At 41.4% G+C, this 20059-nt stretch overlaps 1 protein-coding gene across 11 annotated transcripts in view; it reads right to left on the reverse strand.

Moving 5' to 3' along the window:
• Positions 1-20059, reverse strand: part of BAZ2B (bromodomain adjacent to zinc finger domain 2B) — a 279323-nt gene that overhangs the window by 63910 nt on the left and 195354 nt on the right. For all 11 annotated transcript variants that reach the window (XM_029910477.1, XM_024219234.2, XM_024219214.2 and 8 more), the window contains one exon: positions 19109-19174. In XM_029910477.1, the coding sequence (XP_029766337.1) occupies positions 19109-19174 (66 nt within the window). The remainder of the gene's footprint in view (positions 1-19108; positions 19175-20059) is intronic.

Here is a 20059-nt window from a genome sequence, read left to right on the forward strand (position 1 = left end):
TTGAATTAAGATCTTTAGCCTTATTCTTAGAGGTATGTTGGGAGAAAGGCATGGTCCTATGGTCTGACCACCACAGCTCTAATCCTGGATCAGACAGCGACCCCCTCTTATTTAACCTTTCCATATTAGTTAATAATACTTACTGTACCGACACCTCACAGGGTATTGTGAGGTTTAATCAGTTAATGTTTGCAAAGTGCTTTGAAGATGAATCTCATTATATAAAATGTTAAAGTATTATTAAGTTCAAACTCAGACTTTTAATAAAACTGCTTCATGGGACGTAGAGACTATTCAGATTAAAGAATCAGTTTTCCTGCCACTTGGAAATATTTGGACAGAAAATCTAAATACAAATGTTTCACATTAGTCACTTGAAAAGGGCAGTTTGTAGAAACAGATTAATACCTTTTTTTAGAAGGCTAGGATTTACAGTGAAGAATACAGGATATAATAATTGTTTTTAGGCCAACAATACTGTGAAAAAATAAATTTAGTACAGAAGAATGTAAGGTGGCTTTGACCAATTGTTACAAAACTTTATAACATATGGGACTGTTAAGCCTCTGTATTGAAGCATTTGCCATATAATCCACTGAAATGGTCTATCCCTGTGCATTTTATGAATCTTTTGGGTCCTTTACATTTTTGTTCTGGGCATAATTAAAAGTGAGAATATGTTTCTTCTGACAGCAACTTGTTCTCAAATTTAAAAGGCATAAATAAAATTTAATATATAAGGGAATACTGTAGGTTACATGGAGAATAAAAATGAGATTAATAAAACAGAGGTCAGGAGGCAGATATAAAAACAAAAACCGTGAATATTGTTGTTGGGGTTTGCATTAAGCGTAAGATGAAAATGTAAGTTTTTCTTTAGCAATTAATGTTATAAAAAATCTAAAGTAGTATTTCAGTGTAAGCATTTCTATTTACTAGGTAGTAATAAATGTTCATCCTTTTAGTAACATTTTAGATTTATAATGTATTATTTAGAGTGATTTTAGGCACAATAATATGTACAAAATATGGAATCAATGGGTTTTTTCCAGCAATAGTTTATTATGTTTTAATTAAAATTTTACCCCACCTAAAGGATACAGAAAGATGTGCTAGTATAAAACAGCCATATTAAATTATATTTAATGGTTTATTTAAACTATTTAAATATTTATTTATTTAGACCATTTAAAACTGTCCAGTTTTAAATGGTCAACTTGTATATGGGACGTTTAAAACAAAAAGGTTGGTTTAGTTAAGAAAAACTGACAATTCCACATGGCATTTTCACTAAGCATATATTTATGGTATAAATCCTCATTGATACAATATGTGCATCACTATTAGAATCACTAGGGTGCTGTGAATTCCATTCTACTTTCAAACTGCTTATTAGACAACTTCTAAAACCTGAGGTACTCCCAAATCATAGTGATGTCTACAAAACTGCTGACAGAGCCCTTTAGCAATAAATGCATGTTTAACAACCTTTTGTTGTTTACTGATCCCTGAGGAATTATAGGGAAAAAACCTCTGATACAATTATGATAGTTTGTTACCCAGTTTACACAAGTAAAATGATTACAAGTTTGTGTGTGCTATTGTTTGAAATTTAATTGCTAAACTGGAGGAACTCAGGAGAGTCCTGACTAAATATCTATTTGATACTACACCCTGCATTCTACACCCTCTGATTTTCTTGTGCTTTTTAATGCTGGTAATAGAGCATATTGCTAGGTCAAATCATGAACTCCACAGTCAGTCAAAACTTCCATTAAATTCTGTGGAAAATGGGAGATTTGCATGAGTATGGAATGTAGAGTTTGTTCCCATATTAGCTACTAATACCTCTGCTAATACATGATGCTACTGTACTGAGCTCACAGTACTGAGACAAGAGGAATACGACAACGTTTAGTTTTAAGAAAAACACTTCAATGTGTTGATATGATCTATAATTTTTGCAAACAAAAAACATTTTTCAACCACTAGTAAAGAACTTTTTTTTTTTAAATCAAGAAATTATAAAAAATTAAATTTCTATCACAGCAGTTGTCATTTGGCACCGCTTCAGAGACCTCTCTGCTTTCAGGATAGAGCTTTTTCACTAGATTTTTTAGTGAGATATTTCCTGTTTAGATCAATAGTTTTTTAAAAAAAAAAATTGTATCAAGGAAAAATACATCACCAGTTTTTTTTTCCAGCTAAATTGTGGGCATGACAAAATAATGTTATTTTATGGGACACTGCAGCTGCTTACAAACTATTAGAAAAGAATGTAATCCAACTTTTCGATACGTAAGAGCAGCTAGGTAGCCTTCCACTTCCCAACTGTTAGGCATTATTTTGATGTTAAACACAGAATTAAGCTGCTAGAATTAATTTTGTTTAAATTTATAAACAGTTAATTGAGCCAAAGCTGCTTATTACATTCTTTAGAAATGTGTTTAAAGGAAGTCTGCTCTTGCTACTAGTTATGATTTCGATATTCCTTTTACCTTTAATTCTTTTAATTGTCTGTGATTTGCATTTGATTATTTATTTTGCTACTTCCTGGTTTACCAAGAGCTTTAACATTTTTATAGTTAGATATTAATATAAAAGTAAATACATTATACTATAGAAACAAAAGGCAAGGTTAGCAACGTTTTAGCCTTGAAGCTCTCTGAAGATAACATCATGGTTAAATCTGAAGATACCATCAGACTGAAATATGAGATGTAAATTAGTCCATCATGGCCTAACAAAAGTTTAATCAATAATTTTGTATATTGCCTCTGGTTTTATTATCTATGCTATTCCAGCATGTAATTTTATTAAGTCCTTTTTATTTTTGCGGTGTACACTCTGTTGCAATACAAGGTACGGTATGATTTGACATTTTAACCACTGGAGCGGCAAATGTTGATTGAAGTGTTTTATCTAATAAATCTCTAATTATTAGTCTAAGTTGAATAAGCTGAATAGAGTACTCCTGATTAAACAACTTTTTCTTGAGTTACGTAAGTTACTGAACATAAGCAGTTTTGTTTAATGTTGTTCAATCTCAAATCAATTCTAAGGACCTTTTTCAATTTCTTTCTCTGACCTTCCTGGCCAGAGTTATTTACGTTCTGTGCAAGTGCTATGTACGTAAGTGATTTATTCCCCTTCAGGAGGCTCATATATTTTGTTCTGAAATGGTAAGGGATTTAAAAAATAAATTCTCATAATTACACAAAAAAATATTTTGATATAGCATGAGTTACATGTGAAAGAAAGAATGCTTGTTAGTTAAATATGTGTAAATAGAAGTATCCACCCTCCACTTTGGACAACTTTATGCTTTGCTTTTTTATGGAATTTCATGACCATGGATTTTTATTGCACAGAATGTGAAAGTGCAAAAACCTATTTCTCCATGGATAGGGTGACCAGATGTCCCGTTTTTAAAGGGACAATCCCATTTTTGGGGACTTTTTCTTATACAGGCGCCTATTACCCCCCACCCCCTGTCCTGTTTTTTCACAGTTGCTATCTGGTCACCCTATTCATGGAGTACTGTAGTTGCAAAATTTAATGCAGAAATAGAAGACAGATAATCAGGGTGAGGGAGACAGTGTCAGAAGTATATTACTTATCTATATTACAGACACAGGGACATTTTCTTTCAGCTTGATTGTCAGAGCCCTTACTTGACCACAAAGGGATGCAAGAAGGAGCAAGGCCTACAGGACTACGATGAGGAAAGCAAGGGCTACTTTGCCCAATGCTCCTTGCTGAGAACAAGGCAATGAGGAGAGGGAGAAGAGAAAACACAAGGAGGAGTAAGCTTCTCCACAAAAAGAGGTGAAGTAACTTACTGCTTCCCCAAAATAAAGGGGAAGCAGGGTGGAAATTGTGACTCTCCAAAGTCACAATTCATCCTGTGATCTTCTCCTGGGCCAGTGCAGCTAACATGCATATTCTATATGCATAGTCTGTAGGAAAGAACACATAGTTGTGGTCTTGAGCTTCACCTAGGGAGCACAAGTGTGGATGCAACTTAAGAGCACCCAAGAAGAGCTGTCCTCAGCCAGGACACCTTCCTTTTGTTTTTATAGTAGCCAAAGCTCCACTATATGCAGCCCTCAAATCACAAAAAGATATAGGACTGATGATAAAGAAATGAAAGCTTAACACAATAATGTCAGACAAGAACAGCAGACAAACAGGCCTTCTCAACAGCAAGATACCAAAGATGTTTCAGAAAATAAAGATTTAGTGTCATAAAGACACTTCTTTTTGGATACAACTAGAACATCCTCATCAACTGCTAATCATCTGGCTTGATAACAAACAATTCCATGAAGGGAAGACAGAACTTATAAAAAGGTATGAAGGGCGCTAACTATATTTACTACAATCCAGACCTCTCATATAATCCTCTTGTACTCCCACATCAAAAGCTTTCTATGGTCAGTGATAGGACATGAAATTCAAAGAGGAGTTCATGATATGTATTTATTTTTAGGCATTTCTCTCAAACAGGTTTGCTGTTTACAGCTTGGCAGGAAAATCCCGTTTAAAAGTGTGTATGAGTGAAGATTGCTTCCCACATACCGTACATTTGTTACTAACCTCTTTGAAATTTATGGAATTTAATGATATTTTAATATTTACTCCTTTATATAAGTTTCTATGTAGGGGCATTCTACTATTCTGATAACATTAATAAAGAAATCTATTTATCTGATATCCCTCTATTTAAAAATATTTTGCTGTACACATAAAACAGAGAATAAAGCAGCATTAGCACTAATGTAAATGGAAGTTAAAATATTTTGATTTTTTTCTTTCAAAAATGTTCCCTCATCAACATATATCATCTTTTATTATGTGTTCTATGTGCAGCTGTTGGAAACATCCATGCTTCTGGATTTACACTTATATTCTCAAACCTAGCTATCAATATACAAATGAGAAATTTGTTACTGAATGTGGTGTTTTTAAACACAGATAACTCTATCAAACGAAGGCCCACTCCTGCAAACACTCATGCATGCAACTAACTATACACATGAGAACAGCCCTAAAGACTTAAAGGGGACTAGAGACACAAAGTGGGTGAGGGAATATATTTTATTGGACCAACTTCTATTGGTGAGCTAGACAAGCTTTCAAGCTTACATGGAGCTCTTCGGGTCTGGGAAACTACTGGGACTACTCACATGTGTAAAGTTAAGAGCTTGTGTACTTGTTTGGAAGATCAGAGCCAAAGGGTCTATCCTACAGTTCTTTCTCAGTCAAAATTCCCATTAAAGTTTATGTAATTTTGCTGAAGTAAAACTTTAGGCTGGAGTCTCAAGAAGGTAAATGCCAGAAAACACTGATTTATACTTTGCCATGATGCTTTCTATTTTCAGTGTGTATATTCTTTCATTTTATTTTACTCTTCACGCCATTTATCGCGAGTACAGAAATAATTCTAAGAATAAACAAAAAATTGAGAACAGATCTTTTCATGGATTAATTTGCCAGGTAAAATTTGCTTTCAGAATAAATGATAATAGTTTAAGGCATAGCCTGTATGCACTTGTGAAACTGTTCTTGTTTGGAATTTGTTTCATTCATTGGATCAAACACAATGATTATTTAGAGCTTTAATGAGACATGTGTAATGTACATGAAATCATTTTCAGGCGAAAAGAAACAACATGGGCTACTGTGAATCTATTTACATGCCAGCTATGTTATGGCTATTCTAGTTACCATTACATAGGCAAATTGACAGAGTTAAACTACACAGCATATATCCACTTTTATCTTGAAACCTAATACAAATGTTCAATTCAGAAAATCTTTAAATTAAGTAATCGGGCCAAATCCAACCCACTGTTATGCAGAAATATGGTAAGGGATGCAGTCAGTCTCTTATTTCTATCTTCGCTAGATCTGCACTGGACTGATCAGTCTTCAGCAGTTTTGGCCTGGTGTGGAAGGGGTGTATAGCTCCTCAACAATTCTGTGGGTGGGAAGCCTCTGTAAATTAACTTAGCATGCACATCCTGATCCCCCTTCACACATCCTGACCTACAGCCTTTGGGGAGGCAGGAATTCACCAAAGAATCAGTTCAATGCACAGATCAGTCCAACACTTTTATTACAGAATCACAGTGTCATTGAAAGGGGCAGTTCATGAGAATATAATTAATGTAATGCTTCAGGAAGGAACCTGAACTCCCATCACCGGACAGACAGTCCAAACTGCCCCTTGAGTTTCCATCTCTAATCACTGATTAGGGCACCTCCCTTCCTGGGGATAACGGCCAATTCTTGCATGTAGATCAAGCTCATAGTGACCATACCCCCAGGCTGCTCCCTAGGTCTGTCTCCCAGCCTAAATTCTGACTCTGGGTTTCTGCCACCTCCCTGCAGCAGCAGATTCCCTCTCCAGCAAAGCCACACCAAACCCCTTCCACACCATGCCCAGTCTCCGGAGAATCATCTGGCCCAGAAAGAGCTGGTAAATTCAGGAAAAGACAGTTACCTTTCCATAATTGGTGTTCTTTGAGATGCGTTGCTCATGTCCATTCCACATTAGGTGTGTGTGCTCGGCCAGATGCACCAGTGCCGGAAGTTTTTCCCTCAGCAGTATCCGTAGGGGAGCAGCTCCAATGCCCTCTGGAGTAGTGCCCGCAAGGCCTTGTATAAGGGATGCCACCAGCTGCCCACACCCTCAGTTCCTTCTTGCTGGAAACTCTGACAGTGGGGAAGGAGGGCAGGTTGTGGAATGGACATGAGCAACACATCTCGGAGAACACCAGTTACGGAAAGGTAACTGTCTTTTCTTCTTTGATTCCTTGTTCATGTCCACTGCACATTAGATGACTCCCAGCAGTTCCCGTGGAGGCGGCTAGGAGTTCACAGCTGCGCAGACTGCAATACAGCTCTGTCAAACCCAACGTTGTCTCTGACCTGCTGAGTGAAGGCATAATGAGACATGAACATGTGGACCGAGGACCACGTCACGGCTCTACCGATGTCCTGGATCAGAATGTGCGCCAGGAAGGCCACTGAAGACGCCTGCGCTCTAATCGAATGGGCCTTGATGATCGGCGGGACCTTTGCTAGCTCGAAACAGGTCTTTATGCAAGAGGTGATCCAGTTGGAAATCCTCTGCAAAGAAACCAGAAGGCCCTTCATCCTATGAAGCAATGAAGAGCTGGGTCGATTTACAGAAAGGCTTGGTAAGTTCCAAGTAAAAAGCCAAGGCCCTCCGGATGTCCAGCACGTGCAGACGCCTCTCCTCAGCAGTCTTGTGCGGCTTGGGACAGAACAGAGGGAGGAATACACCCTGGCTCATGTGGAAGGAAGATACCACCTTTGGTAGGAAGGCTGGGTGGGGCCGCAGCCAGTTGGACCTTGTCCTTATAAAACACTGTGTAAGGCGGTTCCGAGGTCAAGGCCTTAATATCTGAGACTTGTCTTGCCAACGTCACCACCACCAGGAAAGCGATCGTATTGAGGACCCAGCGGTCCAAAGTTATCGCCGACCATGCAGGGAGGAAAAAGGAAAGGTGGCTGCAAAAAAAATGGGAAAATAGAATCCAGGAAACAGACTGGTAGGTCGCCCCAGGTGCACCCTCAAAACGACTTTTTAGCTCCGTGCTTGGAGAGGGTCGAGCCCGACTGGGCAGAGGGTGGGGGCAGGTGGCTTGTGCACCGTCTGTAGCCCTTGGGCTTTTTGTGCGGCTGGTCCTGCCGGGGCTGACTCCCTTGTGCCTGGGGAAGTTGCCGTTTGAACCATTTACGTGTTAGGCCCAGAACATAGAGCCAGGGTTTTTAGAGTGGTTTGGGAGTTCTTCAGCCCATGTAACTTCTTGTCCATCTGCTCCGCGAACAGGGCCTGGCCATCAAAGAGGAGGTCCTGAATTGACTGCTGAGCCTGGGAGGAGAACCTGAAGAGGAGCAGCCAGGACTCTCGCCGCATGGAAATGGCGGACGCCATGGTGCGGGCGGCAGAGTGTGCAGCATCTGATGCCACTTGAGGGGCTGCCCTGGCAGTGGCCATGCCCTCTTCGAAGAGTGCCTGGAATTCCTTCCAGGAGGGCACTCTCAAACATGGCCGTGGCCTGCCACATATTGAAGTTGTAGCAGCCAGAGAGGGCCTCGTGGTTGGCCACCCTCAACTGTAAGCTAGACGAGGAATACATTTTTCGTCCGAACAAGTCTATTCTCCTGGAGTCTTTATTTTTGGGGGTAACTCCGGGTTGCCCCTGGCATTCCCTGTGGTTAGCTGCCTCAACCACCAAGGAATTGGGGCAGGATGGGAGTAAAGATATTCGTGCCCCTTAGTCGGGACAAAGTACTTACGCTCTGCCATTTGGAAATGGGGGGCAGAAAGGAGGGGGTTTGCCACAAGGCGCTGGATATCTTCAATACCCCTTCGTGAAGGGGAAGGGCCACCCTAGCAGGGCTGTGGAGGACAGGACATCACATAGGGAGTCCGCTTGCTCCTCCAACTCCTCTGCCTGCAGGCCAAGGTTGGACACGACCCTCTTCAACAGCTCCTGGTGCGCCTTAGCGTCATCCAGAGGAACCGGGTGAGGGACTCTGTGATGGTCTCATCCACAGACTACAAGGAGGAGGCCGTTACCGCAGGTTCCATGACACCCATTGGTAGTCCAGCAGGCTGTTCCCCTTGGTCCACATGGACTTGTGGGGTCTTATCCCCCTGGGCCTCAGGCACCGGAAGGAATTGGGTCGTCGATGCCACTGGCCTGTCCGAGCCCCTGACACCGAGCAGGCAGGCTGGGAGGGCTGGGTGAACCCCCACAAGTTCCAGGGGTACCACAGGCCCAGCCACTGAGCCTGGGGTCATGGGGAAGGTTTTGGTACTGACGATTCAGGCAGCACCGAGGGCCTGGGAGGCTGACCCGTCGATGTGGAGCCTTGCTTCGTACCGGCGCCATATCCGGAGCTACTGCTGGCCGGTCACCCGGATCCACTGGAGCGGCAACCCTGTGCCTGGTGATAATCATAGTCGCATCTGGAGGAGGACCAGTCCGAGCTGGACGTGTGCCTCCGTGGGGACCTAGGTGACCGGCGGCGCTCAGCGGATCCACAACAGGAGACTGGCAATTGACCCCTCACGCTTCAAGACCGGTACTAAACGAGGAGTGGGACCTGGAGGTATGGCGGGCCGGGAGGGATCTGTCTTGCGGATCATTGTCAGGGCCCATGGCTGTGGTCCTCCGATCATTCCCGGGATCTGTAGTGGTGTTCCAGTGATGCGAAAGGCCAGTCCCAATGTTCCTCCCAGGGAGCGCATGGGTCTGCACCAGGTAACCGGCGAAGTGCGCCTCGAATCCCACTGCCGGTGCCCAAGGTCCAGTGACCGTAGAGAGCATCTGCCTCCCTAACTCGGAGGCATGACGGCTTCGAGCGGGTGGATGGTAGTGGGACGTCCCCCATGATGGGGAACGGTACCGTTGAGGCGAGGGTGGACGGAAAGATCCCAAGGCGGGCTTACCCTGAAGTCTGGGATGTCAGGATCTCCTGCACAGCCTGGAGCGCGTCAGGCATCGACGGCACCTGAAGCTGATGAAGGTCCACCTCTGTGTCCAGGCTTCCAGGCAAGGAACGGGGTGGGATGCATCGCTCAATGTGAGCAGAGGCCCGACTTCCCGACAGGGGAGATGAGCTGCCCAGCGCAGGTCTTAGCTCGCCCCCAGCCCTGTCCTTCCCCTTGCAGGGAGTAGGAGACCGTCCCCCACTGGCCTTCTTCGACTTCTTGGACGGGGCCATGAATGGGGATTGGTGCTGGCTTGTCAACGGCGGGGCACTACGCACTAACGGTGCTGGGTGCCGAGTTGGACCTTTGCTCCAGGGCCGCAGTGAGCGCCAACTCCATCAGGAGCACTTTGAGTCTGATCTTCTTGGTCCTAAGTTTAAAAGACTTGCAGATTCAACACTTATCACTTATGTGCCCTTCACCGAGGCACCTGAGACAGCTACTATGCGGATTGCTCACGGGCATGGGCCATTTGCAGCGATCTCATGGCTTAAAGCCTGGGGACTAGGGCATGCTCCGTCCCCCGGCTAAGTCCCTGACGGGACTAACAAAACTCTAGCTACTGCTAAGGGCTAACTAACTCAATTACTAACTTTACAAGAACTCTAAGCCTAAGCAACGCTAGTAAGAGCAGCGAACATTCCGTGCACCCTCACTGGTGGCAAGAAGGAACTGAGGGTGGAGGGAGCCGGCAGCGCCCCTTATACCGCGCCATGCAGGCGCCACTCCAGAGGGCGCAAGAGCCACTCCCCTCCAGATACTGCTGAGGGAAAAACTTCCGGCACTGGTGCATGTGGCCGAGCACACACACCTAATGTGGAATGGACATGAGCAACGCATCTCGAAGAAGAATTAGTGTTTTTACTTTTGTGTGACCGTGGGCCTGGATTAGATCATTAATCAGAAATTAGCTTTCTCTGATCCATACAAACTACTGATTTAGTGTAAAACTGCAGATAGAAACTGCTCAATTGTCATCAAATTTAGGAAAAATAAGTAAACCATCTGAAGATTGAAGTCTTCATAGATCCATAGTTTGGGATTATTTCCTTAACTTTGAAAGATAACATTATTATCTAATTAGAGGAGAGGAAAGTGATCAGGAACAGTCAGCATGGATTCACCAAGGGGAAGTCATGCCTGACTAACCTAATTGCCTTCTATGATGAGGGGAAAGCAGTGGATGTGTTATTCCTTGACTTTAGCAAAGCTTTTGATACGGTCTCCCACAGTATTCTTGCTGCCAAGTTAAAGAAGTATGGGCTGGATGAATGGACTGTAAGGTGGATAGAAAGCTGGCTAGATCGTCGGGCTCAACGGGTAGTGATCAATGGCTCCATGTCTAGTTGGCAGCCGGTTTCAAGCGGAGTGCCCCAAGGGTCGGTCCTGGGGCCGGTTTTGTTTAATATCTTTATTAATGATCTGGAGGATGGTGTGGACTGCACTCTCAGCAAGTTTGTCGATGACACTAAACTAGGAGGCGTGGTAGATACACTAGAGGGTAGGGATCGGATACAGAGGGACCTAGACAAATTAGAGGATTGGGCCAAAAGAAACCTGATGAGGTTCAACAAGGACAAGTGCAGAGTCCTGCACCTAGGACGGAAGAATCCCATGCACAGCTACAGACTAGGGACCGAATGGCTAGGTAGCAGTTCTGCAGAAAAGGACCTAGGGGTCACAGTGGACAAGAAGCCGGATATGAGTCAACAGTGTGCTCTTGTTGCCAAGAAGGCTAACGGCATTTTGGGCTGTATAAGTAGGGGCATTGCCAGCAGATCGAGGGACGTGATCGTTCCCCTTTATTCGACATTGGTGAGGCCTCATCTGGAGTACTGTGTCCAGTTTTGGGCCCCACACTACAAGAAGGATGTGGAAAAATTGGAAAGAGTCCAGCGGAGGGCAACAAAAATGATTAGGGGTCTGGAGCGCATGACTTATGAGGAGAGGCTGAGGGAACTGGGATTGTTTAGTCTCCAGAAGAGAAGAATGAGGTGGGATTTGATAGCAGCCTTCAACTACCTGAAGGGGGGTTCCAAAGAGGATGGAACTCGGCTGTTCTCAATGGTGGCAGATGACAGAACAAGGAGCAATGGTCTCAAGTTGCAGTGGCGGAGGTCTAGGTTGGATATTAGGAAACACTATTTCACTAGGAGGGTGGTGAAGCACTGGAATGCTTTACCTAGGGAGGTGGTGGAGTCTCCTTCCTTGGAAGTTTTTAAGGCCCGGCTTGACAAAGCCCTGGCTGGGATGATTTAGTTGGGAATTGGTCCTGCTTTGAGCAGGGGGTTGGACTAGATGACCTCCTGAGGTCCCTTCCAACCCTGATATTCTATGATTCTATTATAAAAAATTATATTTTTATATGTATAACACACCCTTTATTCTGAAAAATCTCAGAGCACTTTGACAAACTTAATTAATATACAAATTATACACAAGGATCACTTCACTAAACACTCAAGTGCAGCCATCTCTAGAGTGGAATTTGGCAAACATATGACAATACAAACTCTACATAAATGTTTTGCAGAGGAAGCAATACATTTTGTAACTGAACTGAAGGGGAAAATTTGGTAGACAAAGTGCTATTACGTGAGCTTCAGTTTGGCGAATGCATAAAAGTTAAAGATTTTTGGTTTTTGAAGTATTATAAATTGAACCTGATTTCTACATCTCATCCAAAAGAGAACACTCCCAACACTATGCTGCGGCATTGGTTCAGTGCTGTCTCAGAGCAAGTAGTGCCACCTGCTGACTCAAAAAGCCAAATAGATTTATATGTGAGAGTTCAGTGTGCACAATATAACTTAATTTAATGGTTCATTTGAGTGAAAATATACAAGGAAGGGAGGGTGGCTACCCACCGATCTAAGAAAACTACCATACCTCAGAAAAAAATGCAAGTCTTTTCCCTACAGCCCAATAGGAAATGCACTTCAAAGACTCTACGCAAATAATTATTCAGAACAGAAGTATTTATCATTGTGGTATAAAACCTTTAATTAAGAGATGCAGGAATAGATATTCTTCCTTGATAGTACCACAGATTTCAAATGCTTTCTGAGATACAGCATACTAAAAGTGCTTATGGCTTGAATTTACTCCCTATTCTTCAGCTTTCAGCAGTAACCATACTATAAAATCAGATAGGGTGAGAAATGCTCCAATTCTGTGCCTTTGTTGTCATTCAGGAAAACTGAACACTCAGGACACTATCCTTGCTGCACCGATAACCCAAATCTTGACTCCTTTCACAGCATTATGTTAACACTGTTTTGTAACTTTATGACAAGAACTTCCCAGTTGCAGCTTTTCAAACCTTCGGTCATAACTATAAAGGGAAGGGTAACAACCCTCCTGTGTACAATACTATAAAATCCCTCCTGGCCAGAGACACCAAAATCCTTTTACCTGAAAAGGGTTAAGCAGCTCAGATAACCTGGCTGACACCTGACCCAAAGGACCAATAAGGGGACAAGATACTTTCAAATCTTGGTGGGGTGAAGGCATTTGTTTGGGGTGTGTTCGCTCTTGGGACTAAATGGGACCGGACATCAATCCATGCTCTCCAAATCTTTCTGAACAAGTCTCTCATATATCAAACTTGTAAGTAACAGCCAGGCAAGGCGCGTTAGTTTTATCTTTGTTTTCTCAACTTGTAAACGTTCCTTTGCTAGAGGGAGGTTTATCCCTGTGTTGCTGTAACTTTGAAACTAAGGCTAGAGGGGATTCCTCTGGGCCCTTTGAATCTGATTACTAGATTACCAGAAAGTTATTTTCCATCCTGATTTTACAGAGATAATTTTTACCTTTTCTTTAATTAAAATTCTTCTTCTAAGAACCTGATTGATTTTTCATTGTTATAAGATCCAAGGGTTTTGGATCTGTGTTCACCAGGACTAATTGGTGAGGGTATACTCTCAAGCCTACCCAGGAAAAGGGGTGTAAGGACTTGGGGGGGAGGAATTAGTCTCAAATCTGCCCAGGAAAGTGGGGGGTTAGAGACTTGGGAAATATTTGGGGAAAGGCAGAGTTCCAAGTGGCTCTCCCCTAAGATTTGGAACACGTTTGGTGGTGGCAGCTTACTGTTAATCTAAGCTGGTAAATAAGGTTAGGGGGCTTTCATGTGGGTCCCCACATCTGTACCCTAGAGTTCAGAGTGGGGAAGGAACCCTGACACCTTCCCTAGAAAAATTATGTTCATCATTAACAGTTGCCAACTTTAATGTGTTCCTCAAATTTCAATCCCACTAGAGTATAGCAATAAAAAAATACAAGCAAGGAAGCACTAGAAATGCTTTTTATATAATGCACTAAACTAATGTGTTAATTTTTATTTTCAAAAGGACATAAAATACTGGATGGACTTAAAGGGTTTGTTGCAACCAGAAAGCAAAACAGTTCGACAGCCAGCTTGTAAAACAATTCAACAGGACTGGTATGAAGAAAGACAAAGAGGTTGGCAGAAAAATGGCAGGTTACTACAGAACTAAAGTACTACAGAACTAAACATCTCCTTAAAAATAAACCCGATAAGAATATGAATAAATACTTTGTCTTAGAGTCTCTTGATTCCAAAAAGTCACTGGCCATCTGAAATGGAATCTGCCATATAAAATACTTGAGCTCACTAATTCAGAGAGTCTCACAAAGGATTTAAAGATCTGTGAAGCATTCACTTATATACTATAACTCCATGGGGTTTTGATGGCTTTAAGTCCATTGTATCCTTGATATATCAACTACTAGATACCAGAGGCTGGTCTGTAATTGGTTTATCTTCTACAGAGTAATGAAAAGTTGAAATTGAAGCTAAGGTAGGTAAAGTCCAGATTCTGACAAACACAGGAAGTATAAATCCCCCCAAAAAACTGCTTGTGTAAAAAATATGCTGTAATTGTTTGACCTAATATCAGACAGCAAACCTTTTTCACTTAAAGTTATAAGCTTTCTAGTGAGAGAAAGAATTCGTGGTAAATAGTAATAACTGCACTTTGGACTTACATAGTGCTTTTCATCCACAGATCTCAAAGTGCTTCACAAAAGTGACCTGCTTTATAAAGAAGATTGACCTGCTTCTGGTGTTCAGATTGGACGTTAAGAAATTTGGGATTTCTAGTCAGAATAGTAAGATTGACTTGAGACGTCCACGAAGCTGATGACTCAAATGACACACACATTGAGACTCAGTGTAGCTTAAGATCACTGAGACCTCAATGTTCTTTGAAGATTCTCCCACACTGAGGTAAATCATGGCCACAGGGGAGGCCAGCCGGCCACGTAAAGGCCTGATCAGTGCCCATTGAAGTCCATGGGAATATTCTCACCGACTTCAACGGACTTTGCATCAGGACCTAGAAGTAGTGACTGCCAGTATCCGCTGAATCTATTAGAGTCTATCCAGTAAAACCACAGCATCTTGAGTTCCTTCAATCACAAAAAAGATTTTCATTTGAGTTACAGGTAATAAAAAAATATAGATTCTGCAGTTGCTTGGAGAGAGTATGATAATTAAAGAATTAAAGAGATTCTAGCATCAATATAAATTGCAGTAGTAATTTACAAACAAAAACAATTATTCTGCAACAGTAAAAGAGGAACAGTGTTCAAGTGGCTAGGGCACAAGAGTGGGACTCAGGAGACCCCGGCTCAAATACCACTTCCATCACAGACTCTCTGTGACACCTTGGGCACTTCGCCCTGCTCTACACTTAAAATTTAGATCAACCTAGCTATGCTGCTCAGGGGTATGAAAAACACTGTAGTTAAGCTGACCTATCCCCCTGGGTGGATGTGCTAGGTCAATGGAAGAATTCTTCTGCCTCCCTCAGTGGTGGTAGCTAGGCCAACAGATTACCTACATCAGTGGAAAACGCCTTCCTGTTGATGTAGGAAGCATCTACACTATAGCGGCATAGCTGCAGCTGTGCCACTGTAGCCCCCATTGCATAGACATGTCCTAAATCTCTCTGTGCCTCTTCCCACTGTGTAAAATGAGGAAAATAGTACTTTACGACCAGTACTCAGATGCTACTGATGGGGCCATAGATTTACATAGGCTTGGAAGGATTCGATTTTTATCAGTAAATGTTGGAAAATGTCAATTTCACCTACATACACAAACTGATGAAAAGCTATTTCCACTAATGATCATCTAAATTTACAATTAAGCAAAGTAAGAAAAATGTTGCTTGAGAATTTAGAGTGTGATTTAAGGATATTTACTTTGTACATTTTGACTTGTGATGTTGATAGTTTGTGTTTTAATGTTTTTAAAGCTTTAACTTTAGAATCTCAACATCTACAATCATTAAATATTTATTCTCTGTCCCCCCTTAATTTCTCACAAATGTGAAAATTTTAAATCAATAAAAATAAAAAAAATGCTTAAAACCCATAATTTTACCCAACTATGACAATTTAAAATTGACAAAAAAAATAAAAATAAACATTGATATTATCCATCAAAATTATAAAAAAATAAAATTGAATTCTGCTTAGTCTAGACAGATAGATGTGCTATTTAAAAAAAACACATAATATTTCAGTTTTGGGTTGTTAATACAATCTAAGATTTTGTGTACACACAGACGGCCAAATACTACTTTCAACAGCAGTGGCATAAATATTAAGTATTTTCATTCAAATAATCTGAGTTGCTTTGGATTTAAACTGGTATTGCAGAGAACACAATTTCTCCTTTTAATATTTAGCAAAAGTTAATGATTACTGTTTGCTTTTTATTTACCTTATACAATAAGAAACTGAACTGATTTGAATTTTGCTGAATTGTACTAATAAAATGCTTCATAAAAAAGTACCAGTAATATTAATTTAAAATGCATTTTGTAAAGTATAGTGAAGTGAAAAACGCTTTAAATATATGTAGACATTACTTCATTTTAGGTTGGTGTGACAGGGTGTACTCACCCCGCACTGGACAGGAAGGGGTTAACTCTTCCTTGGTGGCTGAGGAAGTCATGCCCCCACGACCCTACGGGGTATGCTCCAGGTGCAGTGGCTGTATAAAGGCAGGCAACCCAGCTCAGTCGGGGCTGACCGCCGGAGGGGAAGTACGTAGCATACAGGCTCTCGATGGGGAGCAGCTATCAACCCACCCCGCGGAAGCTCAAAGCGCTGAGGCCCCAGCTGACGCCAGGTGCCTGCTGATACCCAGGAGGGAGCGGAGACATCGGGAACAGCCCCAGCCAAGCAACCCGAAGACACCCCAACTACTGCCACCAGAACCACGGCAAGAAGTAGCCATGGAGGGGACTAACCATAGTCCCGGACATAGGCAGCATGTTGCGGTTGGATCCCTGCTGACCTCAGTGGTGGAACCCTCTGCCACTATTAGGGCCCTGGGCTGGGACCCGGTAGTGTAGGGAGGACCTGGGTCCCCCTACCCTAGTGTGTTAAATTGTTTACAGTGTAAATTACTGTAAGATGAATGCACAACTGGTTGAAAGACTGTATTCAGTGGTTCCTCGTGGGAGGGCGTACCTAGAAAAGTCCCAAAGGGGTCAGTCCCGGGTCTGGTACTAGTCAATATTTTTTTTAATGATTTGGATTATGGAGTGGAGAGTATTGCTTATAAAATCTGAAGCTCACACCAAACTGGGAGGAGATTAGGATTAGAATTCTAAACAACCGTGACAAATTAGAGAATTGGTCTGAAAACAACAAGTTGAAATTCAATAAATACAAGTCCAAGGTAGTACTCAGAAAAATCAAATGCTCAACTACAAAATAAGGAATAATTGGCCAGGTGGTAGTACTGTTGAAAAGGACCTGGGGGTTATAGTGAATCACAAATTGGATATGAGTGATGCAGTTGCTAAAAAGGCTAATATCATTCTGGGGTGTATTAATAGGCTTTTTTTTTTTTATGGAGATATCCCATCTCCTAGACTGGAAGGGACCTTAAAAGGTCATTGAGTCCAGCCCCCTGCCTTCACTAGCAGGACCAAGTACTGATTTTGCCCCAGATCCCTAAGTGGCCCCCTCAAGGATTGAACTCACAACCCTAGGTTTAGCAGGCCAATGCTCAAACCATTGAGCTATCCCTCCCCCCATGTCAGATGTAAGATACAGGAAGTAATTGTTCCCCTATTCAGCTCCAAAGGAGACCAACAAAAATGATAAAAGGTTTAGGAAACCTGACCTAAGAGGCAAGATTTAAAAAACTTTGCATGTTTAAACTTGAGAAAAGAAGATAGAGGACATGATAACAGTCTTCAAAATATGGTAAGGGCTGTTATAAAGAGGACTGTGATCAATTGTTCTTATCCACTGAAGGTAGAACAAGTAGTAATGGGTTTAATCTGCAGCAAGGAAGATTTAGGTTAGACATTAGTAAAAAATTTCTAACTATAAAGGTAGTTAAGCTCTGGAATAGGCTTTTAAGAGAGATTGTGGAATCGTCAACATTGGAGGTTTTTAAGAACAGGTGGGACAAACATCTGTCAGGCACGGTCTAAGTTTACTTGGTCCTGGCTCAGTACAGGGGACTGAAATGGATGACCTCTCAAGGTCTGTTCCAGCCCTACATTTCTATGAAGCCAACATATTTGGGACTATTTGCCTGTTTGGGGCTATTCTCAGTGCAGGATTTCTGGTATTTTATCTTCGCATTTTTTCAGTAATTTTTGAGAATGAAAACTGCCTTTTCTACCAGTTAATTATGCTTTCCACTTGCTGAATAAGTTGCAAACCTAAAGTTTAGTGAGGCTGCAGCATTAGAAGCTGCTGTATTTTGTAGCACACAATTGTGTACCAGACTGACTATAGTGGTTGATGCTGTGAGACCCCCTGCCTCCCCTTTAAAAGCCCAACATTCAAGGACCTAGAGAATAGTCAATGACAGACTTGTTGGGTGTTGTGAAAACTATTGCTCATTGCAGAAAGTTAAAAAGGTTGAGGGTAGCATAGTTTTCAGCAGAAGCGTTTGTAATTTTTGTTTTCACAAAATTTTCAGTTCTACTCCACCTCACAAAACACCATATAATTTGGCATAATCAGCAATCTTCGAAGTTTCATCTATACTGGAAGGAAGAGTTGTGTTAGCTAATATGTTTTAATTATCACACTGTTAAACACCACTTAACATCTAGGACAAGCATGTGTTAATTAAAACATGTGAGTTTATGTGTTTTCTAATACAACTCATTTTCCAAGTATAGATAAAAGCCTGAGAAGCCAATGACTGGAATAAGAATGGTATTTTTACATCTGAACAGTTTTCTGGGGAAATCTATGCAGCATATGTCCAACCTTCTGCCTTGCTCTGGACAGTACAATTAGTGTCTTATTTTTAGAGCATTAAATTCACACACAAACACACAAAAAGTTTGCTAGGAGATACTTATGGCGGCTCTGAAGTCTGAAATGACCTACACAAAAATATTCTGTGATGCAAAAGTACTTTCTGACTCTCAAGTCAGCTACTTGCTTAACATATTTGTTTATAGAAGTTCTGTGTCACTGTTCTGCTCTATGAATGCAGACATATAGCAGTCAAAACGTTAAGAAAGAAACTGCACACTTTTTCAGAGCTGAATGAATACTTACTTCTGCTTTTTTACGTGCTTCCATGGCTTTCATAAGCATCATATGCTGTCTTCTCCTCTCTCGTTCCTATTAAAGCAGATAAAATTAGAACAAGATTCAACCACGGTTACAAAAGTGTCTTTTTTATTTTAAAAACTCAGTACAACAAGTTTAGCATTAATAGACAAGTCACAATAAATACTATATATAGGACAAGAATGGCCAAGTCTGTGCATGTTTTAGTTCAGGTTTAGAAAGCAAATACAAGAACAATCAAAAGCAAAAAGGTAAAGCAATGAACATGGAGACAGTGTAAAACAGAAAGCATACAGCTTTACGTATGGTCAGTTGTGATGCTCCTTCATAAGCTGGCAGAACAAAAAGCATAATGGTTGGCTGGAACAGGTCAGTTACCTTACATCTGCTATTAGAAAGCTTGCAATTACTAAATGAATAGCCAATTGAACAGAAGGCTGTATTTCTAATCATTTAAAAATATAGTAAAAGACTGAGTTTTAAAATAATTTTAACTTCATGTTTACTCTCAGAAAAATCTTGCTGGAATCCAATATGCCACCAACAAATAAGTATGCTGAATTTTTCTGTGTTGAGACCAGTTTTACTTAAACTAGCCATGGTTCATACACGAACATGAATAAAATAGGATTTACTGATGCCTGTTCCTCAATGCAAAGTCACAAAAGCTGCACCATAGATTATGTTAACAAATTTAAATGGAAAATGAATTATAGAACTATAGAAAAAACTAGATAAGTTCCTTCAACTTTAAAGTTCTACGGTAAAATCCTGGCCCCACCGAAGTTAATAGGAGTTTGTCATTTATTTCTCTGAGGCCAGGATTTCATCCCTAGTTTCATTTTCAGATTAAAATATTATGCATTTACCATTTATTGAAAGCTAGTGTGCTCAGCACTGTACAAATCTGGGGGAAGACATGGTCCCAGTTTGTAC

The sequence above is a fragment of the Terrapene carolina genome, unplaced genomic scaffold, assembly GCF_002925995.2.
Source record: "Terrapene carolina triunguis isolate 2854851 unplaced genomic scaffold, T_m_triunguis-2.0 Scaffold62, whole genome shotgun sequence".
NCBI classification, from domain to species: Eukaryota; Metazoa; Chordata; order Testudines; family Emydidae; genus Terrapene; species Terrapene triunguis.